Raw genomic sequence first — 21,342 nt, 5'->3', positions numbered from 1 at the left:
CGTGACTCCTTTGCGCCCTTGCCTTCTGCCTCACACTCACACCCCGCTGCGGGGTAGGTGGCCTCTTTTGGCCTCAGAACAGGTATAGGGGAAGGTGGTAGCAGCACCAGCGTCCTTCCCCTCCCTCGGCTGCATGTGGCTCGCCTTCCTCCCAGGCCACATCAACCGCTTCCTCCCTGGCTTCATTGAAAAGCTTCCCTTTATACTCTATTTCCCTTCTCTTCTCCCCGCCTCCCCCAATCTGTGCTCTCCTTCCCTGATCGGCTCCTCCGCCTCTAGCCCCTTAACCCACTCTGGTGCCCTCTCCTATTCGCCCCCCATGGGGATTCACCACTGTCTTCCAGATCCTGCCTTTCACTCCTGCCCCTCCCCGCCCCCTTCTTCAGCACTCCACCCTCCTCCCCACCGGCCGCCATCCTGGCCGGTGTGCCCCTTGCCCTCCCCTGCGCGGCTGCTGGACCTGGCCCCGGTAGTGACAGGGTGCGGCCCGGTCGGGCTGGGCCCAAAGCTGAGGGCGAGGACAGCTTGCACCGCTGTGGCCCCGCCGCTTGCTGCTCGCACGGGGCTGCCCATCGCAGAACAGCTGGCTGGCGGCGGCATTCAGCCACACCTCCAGACTCCCAGGAGCATTGCGCATGGAGTGAGCTGGTAAGAGCTGCCCCAGGTTCCCTGCAGTGTTCTCCTGTGTCGGGGGTGGCAGTGGGGCCGGGTGGACCACCCCATCCCCCAAGTCCAGCGTGGCTGCCCCTGGCGGGTGGAGTTTTCCAGCTGGGGTCCTCCGGCTCGAAGATCCATGACATATAGTCCGCATTGGCATGTGCGTGTCCAGGTCAGTGTTGCAACATGAAGCTGAAAGGCAGAAGAGAAAGATACCAACGTAACACCCTGGCATTGTGTTCTTTCATCCAGGACATCCACAATAGAGCGTGGTCTGTCACCAGGGTAAATGGATTGTTGACTAAGTAGAATTAAAGCACCCCCACCACCCACTTAAGGGCCAGGGCCTTCTTCGGCACGGTAGCATGGCGTGTTTCGGTGGGCTGAAGCTTGCGGCTGATGAAAAGGACGGGCCGCTTGGCCCCGTCAATTATCTGAGACAACACCGCTTCCAACCCGATATCCGAAGCGTCTTTGTGGACCACGAATGGCCGGGAGAAGTCGGCGTTGTGTAACACTGTATCCCGAGACAGGGCCGTCTGGAGTCTTTCAAATGCTAGCTGGCATTGCAGGGTCCACCACACAGCATTAGGCTGGTCCTTCCTGAGGCAGTCAGAGAGGGGGCTGGCCAGGCTGGCATAGTGTGGGATAAACTTGCTGTAGTACCTGACCAGTCCCAGGAAGCACCGCATCAGTCTTTTGGTGCGCGGTTGGGGGCTCCGTTCCAGTGTCGTCACCTTGTCCAGAACCGGCCGAAGCTGTTCCTTTCCCAACACGTATCCAAGGTACGTGAGGTCCTGGAATCCAACGCGGCTTTTCCGTGGATTAGCTTGGTGGCCGGCAGCGTGCAAGACTTGTAGGACCTGCTCGAGGTAGTGGAGGTGGGTGGCCCAATTCAGGCTGAAGACTATAATGACATCTATGTACGCTCGGGCGAAGTTCTCACATTGTGCCAGAACCGTGTCGACCAGTCTCTGGAAGGTCGCCGTGGTGCCATGCAGCCCGAATGGCATGACTTTAAACTGGAACAAGCCCTGCAGCGTAGCAAACGCGATCTTCTTGCAGTCGGCCGGCGCCGTGGGTACTTGCCAGTAACCCTTCATTAAGTTGATGGCGGTGAGGTACTGGGCTGTGCCTAGCTGGTTGATGAGAATGTCAGCGCGGGGCATGGGATAAGCGTCAAATTTGGCGATCTCATTGACCTGCCTATAGTAGACACAGAATCGCACGCTGCTGTCGGGCTTGGGCACCAGTACAATGGGGCTGTGCCAGGCGCTGCGGGAGGGCTCTATGACATCCAGTTGCATTTTGTTGGACACTTCCTGGCCACCGCTTACCAGTGCTTCTGCGGAAGGGGCCGCCAGAAGGCCCTGGCAACCTGTCCCGGAGGGGTCTTGATGGGGTGTTCAATGAGGGAGGTGCACCCAGGCCTCTGTGAGAAAATGCCCGGGTTTCGTCGGAGGAGTGTCTGGACCTGCGCCTGCTGCTCTGTTGTCCGGCCGGCATCAAGTACGGGGTACGGGCTCTTGGGAGGATCTACCCACCAAGGCAGCTTGCCTTCTGGCAAATCCCACGGGTCGTCAGCAAGTTGGCAGGTTAACTTGCCCCTGTCCTGCCAGGCCTTCAAGTCATTTATATGAAGTCGCTTCCGCTGCTGAGATTGGGACCCGCACTGGACTTCGTAGGTCACGGGACCTAGCACACGGGTAACTTCGAAGGGTCCTAGCCACGGGTCTCCATGCCCCCCGGGCATCACCCTTTGGCTTACTAGGACCTGAGCCCCACCTGCGCGAAGAAACGGACTCGCACGCGGGTGACCCTGGAGCCATGGGGATGGCCTCCGGGTATCTGGTCGCATAATCCATTAGGACTAACAGGTACCGGAGGCCCCAGGGGGTCCGGGGCAGGAGTCCCACAAAGTCCATAGCCACCCAGGAAAAAGGTTCCTGCTGGATGGGCAGCGCCATCAGGGGGGCCTTGGGCAGGGTCCTGGTGTTTCCCCTCTGACAGACAGGGCAGGTTCGGCAAAAGTCCTGGACGTCCTTGCCCACCGAGGGCCAGAAGAAGCAGGCCATGATCTAGGCGAGGGTGTTCTTAGCTCCCTGGTGCCCTGCCCAATGGTGGTTGTGGGCGAACTCCAGGACTTTCTGGCTGTAGGGCTGGGGGACCACTAGCTGCTGGACCCCCTCGGGGCCCCCTGGGGCCAAACGGTACCACAATCCCCCCTTTTGGACTATCCGCGGCAAGCTGCAAGCTCGCCGCAGGTCTATCACCTCCCCCTATCATCTCCGGCGTCAGTCGTTGGCTTCAGCCAGCGGTATGCCGTGTCCTGGAGGTTGACCACTCAGGCGCGGGGGTGATCCATTCGTTTAAAGATGATGGCTCTGAACTTTGGCCAGTAGGTCTCAGGAGTAATCGTGTACCTGTCAAAGACGGCCACTTTCAGGTGGACACAGTCTGTGCCTGCCCTCTTGGAAAGGGCCTTCTGCACATCCTGTGCCTCACCCGTTAGGTACGGGCCCAGGATGAAGGCCCACCACTGTTCCTTCAGCCACCTGGCGGCCTCAGCGGTCCTCTCGAATGCCTCTAAATAGGTGTCCATGTCGTCCTCCGTCCCTAACTTGGCCAGTTGGAAGGGGGGTAGCCGTGGTGGGTCTCCCCCCCCCCGCTGCCTCCAGCCCCCGTTGACGTCCCAGTTCCTAAGGTCCTCTGGAGGTCGCGGAAGAGGGCGGTCTGGGCTTCACGCTGCTGCTAGGCCATAGCGGCCTGGGCCTCCCGCTGCTGCAGCACGACCTCCCAGAGTAGCTGGCTCTGGTGCTTGGTCAGCCATGGCCCGAACTGAGCTAGGTCTATGACGGGTGTCACCAAGCTGGGCAGCGGCTCCATTGTGGCAGCCTCGAGACCTGGTTGGGATTCTTTGGGGAGTGCACTGGCTGTTTCTGCCAGCTTGAGCAACGGTGCACGGAGCAGGGGTCGGCTGGCTGTCCAACCCGCCGGTACGGGCAGTTGCGGTAGGGGGCGCTCTAGCGTTGCTGCCGTGCTGGCATTCTCTACCACTTTGTGGGCTCCCCCCGCGTTGGCCGCCCTCTGCATCGGGTCCATGGCTCCTTTGCGTCCTTGCCTTCTGCCTCATACACATACCCCGCCGTGTGGTGGGTGGCCTCTCTCAGCCTCAGAACAGGTATAGGGGAAGGTGGTTGGAGCACCAGTGTCCTTCCCTTCCCTTGGCTGCACATGCCTCGCCTTCCTCCCAGGCCACGTCAGCCGCTTCCTCCCCGGCTTCATTGAGAGGCTTCCTTTTATACTTTATTTCCCTTCCCTTCTCCCCGCCTTCCCCAATCTCCTCCGCCTCTAGCCCCTTCACCCACTCCGGTGCCTTCTCCTATTCGCCCTCCCAGTGGGGATTCCCTGCTGCCTTCCTGATCCTGCCTTTCACTCCTGCCCCTCCCCGCCCCCTTCTCCAACACTCCACCCTCCTCCGCGGCGGCCGCCATCCTGGCCAGCGTGCCCCTCGCCCTCCTCTGCACAGCTGTTGGCCCTGGCCCCAGTAGTGATTGAGTGCGGCTCAGCTGGGCTGGGCCCAAAGCTGAGGGCGAGGAGGGCTTGTGTGGCCGCCCGTCGCAGAACAGCTGGCTGGCGGCGCAGCAGGCTGGCGGCAGTATTTGGCCACGTCTCCAGACTCCTGGGAGCGTTGCACCTGGAGCGAGCTGGTAAGAGCTGCCCTGGGGTCCCTGCGGTGTTCTCCTGTGTCAGGGGGGTGGATGGACCCCCCCCTCCAAGTCCGGCGTGGCTGCCCCGGCCAGACATGAGCCATTGATTCTTTGAGTTCCAAGAGGCAAATGATTGGCTGGAACTCCATTTATTGCAATAAACTTCAACCTTCTTGATGTACGAAAGCTGTGTGTCTCTTGATTGGAGGGGTACCCACGGCATACAGGAAATATTTTTCCAACATAATTACATAGATACAAAAACTGTTAAAACAATTAAAAATATTGATAGCAATCGTGAAAATACAGCATTTAAACAGAAACAAAGCAGCTTTATTTGCTCCCTACATAGCACCTCAAGTCCACAGGGCAGAGAAGGGTTCGGCGCACATATCCTGCCCCCAATGGGAGGAGGCAGTTGGATGATTTGTCCACCTCAACCCCCATAAGCCTGGTGGAACATCTCCGTCTTGCAGGCCCAGCAAAATAATAGCAAATCTTGGTGAGACTGGGCCTCCTCAAACAGAGTTCCAGCAGGTAGGTGCCAGGACTGAAAAAGCCCTGGCCCTGGTTGAGGCAAGGCGAATCTCCTTGGGGCCAGGGATCACCAGTAGTTGTCTGCTGTTTGAAGCAGTCTCTGGAGAGTATAGGACAAGAGGTGGTCCCATAGGTACATCAGTTCCTGTCCACTAAGGGCCTTAAAAGTCAAAACTAGATCCTTGAACCTGACCCGGAACCCTACTGGGCTGTGCCCTTGTTTTCTACAGGAGGAGAGAGAACAACCTCTGGACAGGTGATTGCAATAAATGTCACTGTAAGTATTGTCGAAGTCCATCCCAAGAGAGGTTCCAGGAGAGAAAGCTTCCTCATTCTTACTTAACTGATAAAAGACATCACAACCATCACCTCAAAGGTTTGTTTTTTTCAGGCTTCAGGCTCTGTGTCCGAAACAGTTTAGAACTGTGAATCTTCATGTCTTGAGTAAAGGAACTTGGTTTCATAGTCTCCAGGAATGTCTGTGTATAGTACAAAGGTTCCCATCCAAGTTGTTTGCCTGTTGGATGCATCTAATCTTTCTGATCAGGTTATACCATCAAGAATCTGCTTGACATACTGAACTCTTGTCAAAGCAGGATCCACTCTGAGAAAAAGTAACTGCAAACCTTGAGCTAATATCTGGGCTCTGCTAGAGTCTTCTCTTAGTATAAATTTGGAGGGTTCTGATACAAGAGGCTTGCATTATCTATAGCATTAGGTAAAATTGCTATTTTTATTTCTCTGCTCTCAGAGCAGAAAGGTGGTTTTGCCTTCTCATCGACAAAGCTTCTCTTTCCTTTGGGCAGGAAGCAGCAAACTATACAGAACATCTAATTCCTACTCTCCACAGAACTCCAGGATGGTAAGAATACACAATCATATTAAGTGACTCGCAAAACAAAAAGTCTGATTTAGAAAGGTGTTGCATGTCATTTAAAAATTCAGGTTTGCCCTTGTAACTACATAAGTAAAGCTGATTCTGTTAAAAAACCAATTAAATAGACTAGTGGCGCTCAAACATTTTGACATAGGATCCATTTCTGTTATTACTGTACTTTTGGGGACCCACTTACAAAGTAATTCCATGCTGTTTTCTTCCTCCCCAGCATAAAAATGCAGGGATATCATACCAGTTTACACCAAGCAAATTTATATTTTATTATTCATGTTTGGTATTTATAAATATACAAGTAGGGGCCAACAAGAAACTCTCAGGGAGGGGGAATCCCGATGGCAGCAATGCCATGCTGCTGCCCCATTCAGTCGCTTGCCCCTCAGTATATCCTCCTGCCTATGTGACTCATGCAGGGGCAGGGGGTGGCAGTAGCAGCTCCTGCTCCTCCTCTGCTGCCCTCCTCCTCACCAACTCACAATAGAGGGGAGCAGGATGGTGATTCCTGCTCTTCCCTGCCTGCCTACAGTGGGGGCAGCAGCTGCCACTCCTCCTCCTCATTTGTTCAGCCAGCAGCAGCAGCAGCAGCGGCTCCAGCTCTTCCTACCTATCGTCCTGGCTCATGCAGCTGCGCCTCCCTTTGAAAACATGGCAGCCAAGATTCGCAACATAGCATCAAGAGGTCTCACTATTTTTGTTAAATAGTTTTTTAAAAACTTTTTTTGTATTTTTCTGCAAAGCTGGGTCCCCCCCACCCCAGGTTTGTAGAAAAATGTCCCCTCTCTGTATTTATTTATTTACTTATTTATTTATTTTCAATTTATATTCCGCCCTCCCCACATTTCCAGCAGGCTCAGGGCGGATTACAGACACATAAAGTTAAAATATATAAAACGATTATTATAAATTAGTAACCATAAAAACATCCAAAATTACTACACAAGTTAAAATATATATAAATATAAACATAGCAGCACAACTAACCAGCCTAAATCATCTCCAGAGCATCTTCTTAGTAAAAAGATGATTTATATGGGGGATATTTGTGGTGGGGAGGGCCCAATCCACCATACAGCATATATCCAAATTTGCCGTAGAGCCTTCCAGAGGCACCCCTCCCAGTTTACCCTGTTCCTCCTGCTCCCTCCTAGCTGAATGATCAACCTGAAAATGTGTCACAGCCCACTTTTGAATCCTGATCCATGCTTTTGAGAACCTCTGTAATGTATGTTTTCATTAGAATGCGAAGCATAGTGCCAGGTGAAATCTGCCTCCCCTTGCATTTGAATGAAATTGTTAGGGCTTGTGCTTCGCTTTCACATTTCAGGCAGATAGCAAAAAAGTCCCATTCTATAGGCAGTTAAACTTCTCACTTGCACAGCAGGCGCAGGTGGTCATGAATTTTTGTGGAGGCGAGCTTTTTCTCCTCTTTCCTAGAATCCTCAAGTGAACAGATGGAGGAGTCTGCTTTTATTAAAAAGAACAAACAAAATCCGTGGAGCCTGCAGGCAAGGGAACCTATACCCTGCCCCCCACCTGCCTTTGATTGCTCCATTTGTTTCAGATTTTTTACCCTAGTCCTCTCCTCCTTTTTTTTTTTTTTGTATCACAGCCGAGTCAGGAGGAAAAAAACCCTCCAAGCACTAGAGTAACGTGCAAGAGGAGACTGGTCTTTCGTTCCCCTGGCCTTTCAAATAAAACTAAAACAACCCTTCTTATTTATGACATGGACAGTTGTGGTTGTCTGTCTTTTCCCACTTGAGGTGACTAACAGCAGTTTGGGGGGGGGGAATCTGTGTAGTGCTTCCATGTGAAATTACAAACATTGAAAGATCCCTGATCCTGAATCAGTGATTTTCTCTCATACAGAAAGAGAGAGAGAGAGAGATGATCTGATCCCTTCTTATCATTGACCCTTTTCCTCTGGTTTGGTGGAGACTTATTATTGTAGGTACAGGAAGCTTTAGCTTTTACCTCTAACCTCCTCAGGAACTTTGCTGAGTGTTTGGTATGTAAGTAGGTTAATAATAAAATCTGCCCCTTCCTGGGTCTGTTTGCAGGGCCAATGGGCTGCCTATCACTGGGCTGAAGCCTGGACGTTTGCTTCTATGACTCCTATGTACAATTCTTCATTACAATTCTTCATTAGTATAAGCAACCATTTCCCCCTGTCCCTTGCAAAGCTGGTACTGCCTGCCTATCATGCGGGGATGGGGGGGGGATGACTATATCCTGTGTGTGTGTTTCTTGCCCACACACCCCATCAGCCCTGCACGTTTATCACCAGATACAAGCAAAGCCTTTTTTTCTGCTTGCCTAGCATGTGACAACCCTGTAATATCTCTAACAACAAGGACCCCTGGTTATACAGAATCAAAAAGCCCTAATGAAGCTCCTGAGAGATTGTGGAATGATTGGTGGAAAGTGGCAACTAAGCACAAAAATTTATTTACTTACTTAACGTTATTTATAGCCCACCATTCTCACTAGGACTCAAGGTGAATTACACATTAAATCAATACAAACAACAGGATAGGACATCCAGTGGACAAAGCAATATGAACTGTATTACAGTAATCTGGAACCAACCACAAATATAAATCAGAAGTGAAGCAAAACATGCATTAATATGTCACGTTAAATAATGCAAAAATTCCATGATAGGATCCTAATTACAACAACAGATGGTATGAATTATACATCATAGTGTAGAATACAGTCCTTAACTCTTTACCCAAATAACTTTTGGAATATTTTTGCAATAGTACAGCCATATTTGAGTAGAAAAGCACTTTTGAATAATTCAGTTTTACATAGTTTGTGGAGAACTGAAAGAGTAGGAGCCTTCCTGATCTCATCAGGCAGGCAATTCTATAAAGTGGGGGCCACAGTGGGTAATACACACGTACCAGCAGTTGTTGATTTTGCTCATTTGCATATTGGAACCTGCAGAAGCTCTTGCTCAGCTGTTTCCAATGTACAAACTGCTAATATGGAGTTGTACTTGCTATTGTCAGATGTCAACATAGTGATTCCTGATCAGTATAGTCCACATTTTCTTCTGTTTGTCACTGCTTGGAAATTCAATTGGCATTGTCATCACATAGTCCACAAGAGAATCTGGGATAGTAACTTCTTTTGGGGACCTTGTTTATTATAGCAGGCTGCTTGTCATACAAGTCTTCATTAATGAGAAATTCAGAACATTTTTAGACCTTGGTGCTCTCTCTCCTCCTGTCCCTCTGCCGCTGCCCCATAAAATAGAAATCACAGACAAGAAAAAGAAAATCAACACACCATGAAGGAACAAAAAAAGAGAAATCAACTTCAGTGAAACAAACGAAGTCTTCCAAGGTAACTGAAGAAGGTTCTTGATTTCTAGAGCCTTCCCATAATGCAAATATGTTGTAATGTGTGGATATATTTGTATGTATGGACTGATGATGTATGTAACTGAAGACAAACCAAAGAAAGATTCAAATGTTTAATGGAAGGTAAGTTCTAAGTAGTGGTTCTAAGTAGTGGTGCTGTTGTGTTAACTGGAGAGGAAAGAAAGAGAAAAAGGAAAGAGACTCCTTATATTAAGCTTTTGCATGTGGACACTAAAGTTGACATTATGTTCATGGCAGTAGCAGAGGCTCAGTTTCTCCCTAGCACAGAATGTTTCTCTACCAGACATTTTACAACTGTGGTATAATATATACTGGTAATTGCCTGCATTTTTGCTTGAGATTCTGAAGTGGTGATGCTTGCCTTTTGCCAAATAGGATTTTCCAAATGGTATCAGTTCAGTAACTTATGCCTTTTTCGATATGGAAATGCTAGTTCAGCAACAGGAAGCCTTCTTGGACTTGTTGTCTGAAGGAGGGAGATGTGACTCTTGAAAGCTTACACTCTGAAAATCTTGTTGGTCTCTAAGGTGCCCCTGGACTCAAATCCTGCCATTCTACTGCAGACCAACTTGGTTACCCACCTAACTGCCTTCTTGGGCCTAAAAGGTGTATTTAGAAGTGTTAGGGAAGGATAGATGTTGCCTTAGAATAACACAGGCTTATCAGCTAGGGTGGGGGCAGTTAAGTCATAAATTAAATCGCAGAAAGGGGAGATACAGATACATGTTAATCTATGAGCTAACTAAAGGTTCACTGTCCGTCTTCTGTGCAGCCCCACATGGGACTGCGCCTGCGCAGGCCTGCCGACCGGATTTTTCTTTCTAGCAAACGTCCACTAGGGGGCGCACGTCCTTCCCAATGCGCATGCGCGGCCGTTTCCCGCCCGAGCGACATTGGGCGACGTCGCCCCCTTTCCCCTCAGTTTCTTCTTTGCCGCCGACCGGTAAAGATCTAGCTGTCCGCTTGTGAGGAAACTTTTCCTGTGAGGATCCTACGAAGATGTCTGAGAAGTCGCTGTTCAAGCGCTGCTCCAACTGCTCCACTAAGATGACAAGGACGGACGGTCACGCCGTTTGCCTCGAGTGTCTCGGCGAGGGACACATCGTCGGGAAGTGTGAGCACTGCCAACGGTTCACCCCGAAGGCCAGGGCTGAGAGGGCTAATAGGCTGAACGCCTTACTGTGGAGACGGGCGATGCGGGTTTCGGGGGCTCCCGTTACCCCGGAGGGGCCGCCACCGGCTGGTGGGACGGGTGACACCCCCCCTGAGAAGGGGTCCCAGAAGACCGCGTCCGCTTCGCGTTCCCGCTCCCCGGATCGTCGCCAAGCCCGGCAGTTAACCCCGGATCCGAAGGGGACTGCGAGTTCCGCGTCGGGTCGCAAGCCCTTGGCACCAACGTCGGATCCGACTCGGAAACGTCACCGTTCCAGGTCCCCGTCGAGGTCGGAACCGACCTTCACGCCGGCTCCGAAGGTGCCGAGAGCGTCATCGGAACCGAACATCCCGGCTGGGTCGGTTCCCAAACCATCGGATCCGCCATCGGCTCCGACTCCATCGGTTCCGAAGCCAGCTGAGTCGGCGCGCACCGACCTCGCTCCGAAGGCGGGCGCTCGATCGGATCCGAAGACATCGGATTCGATTGGCAGGGACCGAAGCTCGGATCCAGCTTCGGCTGACAAGGGCGGTAAAAAGTCCAAGAAAAAGTCGAAGCACAGTCAATCAGCTTCGGTCCAAACAGATGAGGTCCTCTGGGAGAGGCCTTTGACTCCGTCGCCGCACCTGTCGCCTCCGCTGCACCACTCGTCTGATGATGATGGTGATCTGCCCGACGCGCCACCTCCGGCCCAGCAGTGGCATGCGGGTGATTATGCGGACCGTGTGGACCGGCGTTACCACCTGCCGCGGGCTGCATTTGACAGAGAGGGTTCCCTGTATGCCAGCTCTCCATCATTTGGCAGGGAGTATTGGGGTGACACTCGAAGTGAGTTCTCCCACTATGGTTCTCCCAGACACGGTTCACCTTGCTATCCTGCTGAACCCTACCAGGGCCCGAGTCCCAGTCCTCCATCTGACCCATCTCCAGATGACGTCATCATTGGGACCGGTCGTGTGTCACCATCTGAGGACTACCGGCTCTACTCTGAGCAGATGGTCAGGATGGCCCGTTCTCTTGACATCGAGATATCGGCCGTTGATCCTAAGCCAAAGGACAAAATTCTTCAATATGTCCAGTCCGGGAACCCTCCAACTATTGCCTTCCCATTCACTGAAGGCTTGGTGGAGATCATCCACGACATCTGTGAGAAGCCGGCCTCTGTGTACGCGACGTCCCGCAAGCTGGAGGCCCTGTACAAGACACGGGATGATGTTTGTGCATACCTCTTTGCACACCCGCCTCCTTCTTCCCTCATTACGGAGGAAATGCAGACCCGCCAACGCCAGGGGTCCTATGCGGTGCCCATTGACAAGGAGAGCAGGAAGTTGGATTCTTTGGGCAAGAAGCTATACTCTTCTGCTGCCCTCACGCTGAAAATCTCCAACTATTCAGCCATCATGGGGGCGTATCAGATATTCCTTTGGAACCGCATGGCGGTCTTCCTGGAGAAACTCCCAGCAGACCAGAGAGTGTTGGCGAAGGTGATCCTCGATGAGGCCCTGAGGCTTTCCCGGCAACAAATAAATGCGGGCCGTGACACAGTTGACACCTCTGCGAGGGCACTGGCGTCTTCCATCGTCCTACGCCGGCACTCGTGGCTCCGCACAACTGCGTTGCCAGTGGAGACACGCAATAAGGTAGAGAACCTGCCATTTGAGGGGCAATCCCTGTTTTCTACCAAAACAGATGAATACCTGTCGCAGAAGCGCAAGGATCGTATTACAGCCAGATCCTACGGTATTCTCCCGGCCAGACCACCCACCGAGAATCGTGGCCAGTATCGCCCTGCCCAGGGTTATCGTGGACGACAGCACCGGTACCAGCCGTATCCACGCTATGGTTCCTACCGGCCATTCCAACCACCAGGCTCTTACCAGCGCCGGAAGCCTACCTACCGCCCTCGTCGCGGCCCTCATGCCTCCGATACCAAAGAGTCAGCTACGCAACCAAAGCAGTTCTGACTAGAGCTCGAACAGGCTGTCGTGTTTGGAAACAGATTGGCTCAGTTTGCCTCTGCATGGGCGGAGATTACGTCCGATAGTTGGGTTCTTAAAATCGTTACACTTGGATATAAAATTCAGTTTGATGTTTACCCAGTGTTGTCTCTTCCTGACTACTCAATACAATCCTCTTCTCATAACTTACAGGCTGAGGTTGTAGCACTGCTAGAGAAAGGGGCTGTGCGGGAGGTGCTCCCTCAGGACCCCCCCTTAGGCTTTTACTCCAGGATGTTCTTGGTAGACAAGAAAGATGGAGGGGTGCGACCCATCTTAGACCTGCGGGAACTGAATAAATTCGTTCTCGTCAAGAGGTTCAGGATGCTTACCTAGAACACGGTCCTCCAGTTAATGCCCGAGGACATGTGGTTCGCTGTCCTGGACCTCAAGGATGCATATTTTCATATTGCCATCCATCCTAATCATTGGAAGTACCTAAGGTTTCTATGTAACAATAGGGCCTACCATTACCAAGTGCTTCCCTTTGGTCTCTCAACAGCCCCACGAGTTTTTTCTAAGTGTATGGCTGTTGTAGTGGCTTATTTGAGGGAACAGGGTTGTACCATCTATCCCTATCTTGACGATTGGCTTCTGGCAGCTCCCTCTGCTGATGCACTCCTGGCCCAGATTCGTACAGTGATGCTCACCTGCTCCCGGTTAGGGCTTTTGGTTAATTTGCAAAAGTCTAACCTTACCCCGTCCAAGAGAATACTGTTTATCGGTATGGAATTGGATGGTGGTGTAAACAGAGGTTTTCTCCCCCGGGAGCGTGCAGTAAGAATTGGCAGGATGGTGGACCTTTTTTCCAAGTGCAGGTTCCAATCCGTGACAGCGATCCAGAGGTTGCTGGGCCTAATGGCCTCTTCTACAGCAGTCACCCCTATGGCCCGATTGCACATGCGACCTCTCCAGCTGTGGTTCCTGTCGGTTCATGATTTTGAACACGAGTCCCAGGATAAGCGGTATTCCATCCCCAGAGGGATTATCCGGGCCTTACGATGGTGGCTCGATGAGACTAACCTCCTTGGGGGTGTTGCGTTTGGGTCCATCCAAATCGAGATCACAATCTCCACTGATGCCTCCACGGTAGGATGGGGAGCCCAGTGTGGTGCCCTGAGGGCACATGGGGTTTGGTCAGAGCAGGAAAGGAATGATCATATTAACCTGCTAGAATTGAGAGCGGTCCGTTATGCCCTTATCGCTTTCGCAGACACGCTGCAGCAGAAAGCAGTTCAGGTGCTCACAGACAATTGCACCACGATGTTCTACCTGAACAAGCAAGGGGGCACTACATCCAAGGCCCTCTGCGACGAGGCCGTTCGGATCTGGAACTGGGCCGTGGACAGGGGCGTGTTCATTCAGGCGGTCCATATTCCTGGCACCACCAATGTCATCGCGGACACGCTGAGTCGGATGCGATTCGACAGCTACGAATGGACCGTAGCAGACAGATACCTGAACGCCATCTTTTTGGACTGGGGGTTCCCAGACGTAGACCTCTTTGCGGTAGAGGCCAACAAGAAGGCCCCACAATTCTGCTCCAGGGGAGGGCTAGGTCGCCGCTCCCTGGGGGACGCGTTCCAGATACGCTGGACAGGGCACCTGTTTTATGCCTTCCCTCCGTTCCCACTGCTGTCTCGGGTTGTCAGCAAAATCCAGAGGGATGGGCCGCACTTAATTCTAGTGGCCCCCTTCTGGCCCAGACAAGCATGGTTCCAACATGTCATGCAGCTTTCACAGGGGTCATATTATCGGTTCACTCTGAACCCGGACCTTCTGTCCGACAAGGGGGTTTGGTATCACGACCTACCCAAACTCAACCTCACTGCTTGGCACATTCGGGGACGGAGGGGATGTCTGACAGGGTAGCTGAAATTTTGCTGAATGCCCGTAGGGACACCACTCGCAGGTCGTACGCAGCTAAATGGAAGCGATTTGAGGCCTGGGCTGCGGCCAACGCAGTTAATGTTTGGGATTGCCAGTTGTCTTCTGTGTTTGAGTTCCTCCTGTCCCTAAAGGATGGGGGACTCTCTAATTCCTCTATTAAAGTTTATTTGGCTGCCATTTCAGCTTTTCACCCTAAAATAGATGGGAAGACGGTGTTCTCCCACAGCGTGTCAAAGTCTTTTTTGAAAGGGTTGTACAATATGTTTCCACAGGTCAAGGAAATTGTTCCCCAGTGGTCACTACAAGTAGTATTGGCGGGGCTTATGAAATCACCTTTTGAACCACTGGCCACCTGTGATTTGAAATGGTTATTCTGTAAGGTGGCCTTTTTGATAGCCATTACGTCTGCCCGTAGGGTTAGCGAGCTGGCTGCACTGAGGTGGGACCCTCCCTTTTTGAAGGTCCATCAGAATAAGGTGGTGCTGAGACCTGACCTTCGTTTTAGACCCAAAGTGTCCACTCAGTTTCACACCTCACAGGACATTGTCCTACCTATCTTTTTTCCTGACCCTTCTGATAACTCTGAAAGAGCCTTACATTCTTTGGATGTGAGAAGGGCTATTTTATTTTACCTCCAACGTACATCACAGTTTAGGAGTGCCAAACAACTGTTTGTGTGCTATTATGGGCCCAGAAAGGGAAAGGCTGCTACAGCCCAGTCAATTTCTCGCTGGGTCACTCAGACTATTAGGGCCTGCTACTCGCATGCTAGGTTACCTTGCCCTTTGGAAGTAAAAGCTCATTCCACCAGAGCGCAAGCTGCCTCTGCGGCCTTCCTTAGGGGCGTGCCCTTGCATGACATCTGCAGGGCTGCAACGTGGTCGTCTTCTGACACGTTCGCTAAACATTACGCACTAGATGTGTGGGAAAGGAAAGAGGCTGCTGTTGGTCAAGCAGTGCTTCAGTCTCTTTTTCGGTGAGAACACATGCCCGCCTCCTGGGTAAGTGGCTTGTGAGTCTCCCATGTGGGGCTGCACAGAAGACGGACAGTGAAAACAGAGTTGCGCTTACCGTAACTACTGTTCATTGACGTCTTCTGTGCAGACACACAACCCTCCCTCCTACCCCGCTGTGTTCTTCCAGATGATGTGAAGGCATTCGGCGGCAAAGGAGAAACTGAGGGGAAAGGGGGCGACGTCGCCCAATGTCGCTCGGGCGGGAAACGGCCGCGCATGCGCATTGGGAAGGACGTGCGCCCCCTAGTGGACGTTTGCTAGAAAGAAAAATCCGGTCGGCAGGCCTGCGCAGGCGCAGTCCCATGTGTGTCTGCACAGAAGACGTCAATGAACAGTAGTTACGGTAAGCGCAACTCTGTTATACATTGGCCCTTTTCACTGCTTACCGGGACTCGCAACGACGCAAAACATTGCGCTACAAACGCAGAAAATCGTGTTTTCTCGCACGAGATTTGTGCGACATCGCACAAATCTCATGCAATGTCGCGCAAATCTTGCGCAAGAAAACGCGATTTTCCGCATTTGTAACGCGATGTTCCGCATCGTTGCGAGTCCTGGTAAGCAGTTTGAAAAGGGCCTGAGTCCCAGTTTCAGTTTGCCCATTTGGCCAAGCTGTCAAGTACCTCAATGGATCATTACTAATTTCTACTACTGAAAGCCCCTGTGATAGAGTGGTTAGACTGGTGGGCTAGGATCTGGGAGACCAAGGTACAAATCCCTATTCTGCCACGGAAGCTTACTGAGCGATTGGTAAAAACAACAAAAAAGGGGAGTGAATACAACAACCCTTCAAACAAGGGGTAACCAAGGAAGTTGGAACAACAGAAAAAAAATATACAGACTCATAAACACTCAGTTTAACCTACCGCACAGGGCTATTCTGAGGATACAATGGAGCAGAGGAAAATGATGTAAGCTGCTTTGGGTCCCCATTGGGAAGAAAGGTAACATAAATGATGTTAAATAAATAAATCCTACCCCCACCCCAGTTCTTTAAGCTATGCTATGCCCATATACGGACTCCCAATATTTGTTTAAATAGCCTGCTCCTGGACTATTTTAATGACTTTAAAAAAATATTATTGATTTTATGGTTTTGTGACTTTTAATGTATTTTTTTAATGTTAACCGCCCTGAGCCCATCTGTGAGAAGGGCGGGGTATAAATCAAATCAATAAATAAAATAAGCTCTATCCAGACTTTTGAAGTGATTGGTCAAGAGAAGGCTTGGGGAGAAACTTCAGGCCACCACCCCTACATTTTAATTAGGTTAAAAAACCAACTCCCAGGCTGCAGGGAAATATATAAACTGTTAGCCTGGGTTGGAGTTTGGTTGTCAAGACCAGATGCTCAGTCTTGGGCCTATTCCCAGAGGGCACTGTTGAGGCTATTTGTAAATATAGGATTCGTTAGCAAGATACCTTTAATATTCCTTTTCTGGATTCTGCCTAAGGGCAGTCATAAATAAAAACATCTGCTGCATCCTGAAGTTTGGCAGTGAGGGGGCCAGGTGCCCCTCCCTAGGGCTGCTGCTACATAGTTGTGAGACTGCCACTGAAAAGGCTTTCTCTCATGTACCTACCAGGGTCGAATCCACATTACTCAATCTAACTCGCATGTTCCCCGCATTCCCCACGCAATCCTGAGTGCCGGTCACATTACCTCATTAAACAGACGCATTTCATTCGCATTTCTCCCGAATATGTGGTCACAGGTTTTCAACGGGAGTTTCACGGTGGCTGTGAACGGGCCAATGCGCAATTTACGCGGTTTTTTTAAAAACCACCCCCCTTCCTGTCTCTCCGGCCGTTCCGAGAGTTCCTATTGGCTGATTCAACTTGCAAGTGCTCCGTAGTCTGCAAAAGACTGTTTTTGACTCCATAGCATTGGATTTATTGATTATGCTGTTTCTGAATCAAATTTGGTAGTTTGAAACATCATTTTGGGGTGAATCCATCCTCAGAACGGACTCGCGAAACCTCCTTTTTAACTGTTTTTTAATTTTTTTATTTTAAATTACTGTAATATCGAAATTACGAAATATCGAAATAATGACACTCCAAGGAAGTGAAACTTCAGTAAAATTCAGGCACTGAACTGTCCTGCATAGGAAATGCCCACGAAAGCTTCCCACATGCTTCCAAATTTCCAAAAAAGAAACAGGAGAGAGCCATCATTGCTGTCAGTGGGGAAAAGAGAGGCATCATTATCTTCAATGATGTTTCTTTATAAGGCAAGATCGAAATAACGGAAAAGTGCGCTCAAAAAAATAAAACAAAATGGGCGGGGGGAAAAGCTCCCGCCCAAAAAAGCGGTTTTCGAGAGGCCATGTGACCGGAGGGACGCGCGAGAAAGACGGATTGGAAGCAGGAATGTGAACGAAGAGGAAAAAATCGCGGATTGGAGGCAATCGGAAGATATCCGATAAACATGCGGGTAATGGGTGAATGTGGATTCGACCCAGGTGAGCTTCTTTAGCTGATTGGGTGGTCAGGAGGTTCTCTCCCTATCATCTTAATTCCCAGACAGGAACATGTGAGAGAAAATGGTCCTTCAGGTACTCTGGTCCTGAGCCATGTAAGGCTTTAAAGGACAAAACCAACCCCCTGAATTGTGTTCTGGAACAGATTGATAGTCAATGTAATTGCTATACTATCAGGGTCATGTGCTCCCAATAGCTGGCCCCAACCAGCAGTCTAGCCACAGCATTCTGCACTAGCTGTAGTTTCTAAATACTTTTAAGGGTAGCCTCAAGTAAGTGTAGTAGTCCAGTCCAGTCTAGATGTAACTAAGGCATAGGTGACGGGGGCTAGATTTGACTGAGCCAGGAATGGGTGCAGCTGATGCTCCAGCCAAAGCTGAGCAAAAACACTCAGAACAAACACAGCCATCTGGTTTTCTAAGGTGACTGCTGTGTTGAACAGCACTCTAAAGCTGTGAACATGGCATTTCAAGGAAAGTATAACCCCATCCAAGACAGGACAGATCTCAAGCTCCTGGCCAGCCTTTCTACTAACCCAGAGAACCTCTGTCTTGTCCGGATTCAGTTTTAGCTTGGAATTAGGTGGAAAAGATAGAGCTGGGTATCATGATCTCCATATTGGTGACACTGCAGCCCAAATCTGATGACTTCTCCCAGTGGCTTCATACACATATTCAGTAGCATGAGGGGTAAGATTGAACCTTGCAGAACCCTACAAGCTAATGGCCAAGGGACAGAGTAGGAATCCTCCAGCACCACCTTCTGAAACCAACTTCCCAGATGAGACTCGAACCACTGTATCATGGTGGCCCTTAGTCCTAGCATCAAGAAGCAGCTCATCAAGATACTGTGGTTGATAATATTGAAGGCTGCTAGGAACTCCAGAATGACTAGCATTCCCTGTCTAGTTTTGAGTGAGGGTCATCAACCAAGGTGACCAGAGCAGTGTCTGTTCCAAACCCTGGCCTGAAGCCAGATTGAAATGGGTCCAGAAAATCAGTCTCTTCGAAGAACACCTGGAGTTGGGAACCAACCACCCACTCTAGCACCATACCCAAGAGGACTGGCTGGAAGTTCTCCAACATAGTAGGGGTCGAGGAGGGCTTTTTCAAAACAGGTCTAATCATTGTGTCCTTGATCACGGGCATCACAACTCCTGCTCTCAAGGAAACATTTACCTACTTCCCTTAACCAATTGGCTAGTCTGCCTCTAGTAGTTTTTATCAGCCAAGAAGAGCAACGGTTGTGAATATAGGTGGTAAGCCTCACCTCTCCAAGAATCTTGTCCACAGCTTCAGACTTCACAAGCTGAAAGGTACCCATATAAATTGGACAAGCAGATGCCAAAGACATATCATCTGAACATGCATCCATGCCAGCATTTAACTCAGAGTGGATCTGGTCAATTTTGTCTGCAACGTAAGGCCATTGTGTGATCAGAGTCCAGTTCCCTGGGGCTATGATGTAAAAGCCCCCAATCCACATGGAACAGCTCAGATACAGATGCAATAGTGGCACAGAAATACCGCCTTTTTGCCACCATCGCTGCCACAGCATAGGCTCTAATGTGAACTCTATGCTATGTTCAATCAATTTTCCTCCCAGGTTTTTTGCTGGCAGCACACTTGTTGTTGTCCTGCTAAGGAAAACCTTCAGCAAGATAATTTTAGAAAGAAAGACCAAGTTTATTAAAATCAGACTGCTGCAGCAGTCCTCAGTGAGGAGAACTGCCAAGTCAAATGTGAATACAGCAGTTACAGATTAGATAATACCAAACATCCTTTTTTGTTATGCGCAAAGAGTACAAAGAAATAGTTTTACTGAAGCTTCTGAAAAGGCATACTAAAATCTTCTCCCACACTGATAAAGATAGCAACTTTACTATAGTAGCAAGTCTACCAGCTAAAACTGCTGGCCCTAAGAAAAACACTTTTGCAGGCCTTGATATTGTAGTACATAACAGTCTCGCTTAGGCCTACAGCTGATTTTACTTCCAGGATCCTTATCCGTCCCCCCCATTTCATTGCCGCCAATTTCCCTATAAACCAGGGAGACTGCTTGGCTCTGTCTGGGGAGGAGGGAGGGCTCACAGGGGCTATTGTGTCAACAATCGAGGCCATTTCCCTATTCCAGAGTGATAAGGGGCTCAACAGAATCATATTTTCTGATTATTCCCAATTATCAGTGCTTTCTAGGATGCATGCTTAGTTATTAAAATGTATTTTATTCATGGTTTTTGGATGTGAAGTGAATACTTAGAAAATCCTACCTGTGATGCTGTCAGTATTGAATAGGAGGGGGAGGGAGCAGAAACCCCAAAAGCTGCTGATGCACCCTCATGCTCCACCCCCAGATTTTTGGTGTTCAGAACCAGTATCAAAGCATAAAGGGGGAAGGTCTCTTGATAGTAGCAGTTTAACTTCCAGATTAACAATCTCCTGCAAAGGGGAGCAAGAGGTTTTAAAGAGCCAGGCCTCCATGGTTCTCAGCAAACCTCAGTACAGGACAGCTGGGGACCTTAGTTGTAAGAAGTAGCACTTGTGGTTGTATACACTCTGAATGCAGTTTCAAGTTCAATTCTGCCCATGAAAACCACCTCCCCTCTTTGTCCCTGTCCTTCAGTTTTATCTATATCTAGAGTAGCAAAGATAAAGTAGTCTGGATACCTTGAAAGGCTCGTGTGTTTCTTCTTGTTAAGTGACAAGAAACGTGGTAGCAGTTATAACTTGCTTGGGTAAAAACATTCATATTACTTCTATGCTTTAGGCCTTGTTACCTTAAAGGCCAGGCCTAATTTTGTTCTTGTTTTGTTTCCATATATTTGCAGGTAAAGAAGAAAAGTAGAAATGTCTTAGCCCCTGTAAATCATGATGCTGCTTTAGCTGTTGAAACATCCATTACATCAGAGATTACAGAACACTTCCATCCTGTGAACACAGAAGATTCTGAGTCGGTAGGAAAAAGTGTTCAGCCCTAGTGTCTTGCTATCCCATAAATCCTATTCTCATTTTAGCATTCTTTCCTCCCTCTTGGTTTTCTGTATCTGATGTATTTATTTGTCTCCGTTGCTTCTGAATGGTTGTGTTCTCATCTTGCTTGTGCTCAAGCAATGCTAAAACACTTATGCACACTTTATCAGCTCGAGGCCAAACAAATTCTTCATCCTATTGGGGGATCTCTCTGTAGGTCCAACTAGCAGCCAGCAGCGAAGACACAGGATTTCCTCACCAGTCCTGCGCTAGGAAGGAAACTGGCACTTCAGCTCCATCCAAGACTGTTGAGGATCCTCGTTCTGTGGCTGTGTTGAGGAGGAGGAACCAGATTGAACAGGTAAAAAAAAATCAAAAACAAATGAACAAAATTTGAACCTCTTATGTGTGCATGGATTGTTTTATTTGTAAACCTCTTTGAATGTTAATAAGGAAATATGGGGTGTAAATAATGGCTTGTGTTCAGCAAGATACACACAGAGCAGTTCTCAGAATGGGATTTTCCTGCATTTCCCTCCTTCTACAACCCACTTGTGTATGTCCTGTCAAGTTGCAATCAACTTAACGGTAACCTCAGCAAAGACCTTCCAAGGCAAGTGAGAAGCAGAGGTGGTTTGCTGGTGCCT

General features: G+C 49.7%; 1 protein-coding gene across 5 annotated transcripts in view; it reads left to right on the top strand.

The window, feature by feature from the left end:
• LOC129329687 (serine/arginine repetitive matrix protein 2-like) overlaps positions 1 to 21,342 on the top strand; it is a 96,990-nt gene that overhangs the window by 72,930 nt on the left and 2,718 nt on the right. For all 5 annotated transcript variants that reach the window (XM_054979231.1, XM_054979232.1, XM_054979234.1 and 2 more), the window contains 5 exons: positions 5,135 to 5,280; positions 5,711 to 5,766; positions 9,061 to 9,150; positions 20,554 to 20,679; positions 20,913 to 21,056. In XM_054979231.1, the coding sequence (XP_054835206.1) occupies positions 5,135 to 5,280; positions 5,711 to 5,766; positions 9,061 to 9,150; positions 20,554 to 20,679; positions 20,913 to 21,056 (562 nt within the window). The remainder of the gene's footprint in view (positions 1 to 5,134; positions 5,281 to 5,710; positions 5,767 to 9,060; positions 9,151 to 20,553; positions 20,680 to 20,912; positions 21,057 to 21,342) is intronic.

The sequence above is a fragment of the Eublepharis macularius genome, chromosome 5 (genome assembly GCF_028583425.1).
Source record: "Eublepharis macularius isolate TG4126 chromosome 5, MPM_Emac_v1.0, whole genome shotgun sequence".
Taxonomy (NCBI): domain Eukaryota; kingdom Metazoa; phylum Chordata; class Lepidosauria; order Squamata; family Eublepharidae; genus Eublepharis; species Eublepharis macularius.
Note: the sequence above shows the minus strand (reverse complement) of the source record. Positions and strands in the feature narration are given on the sequence as shown.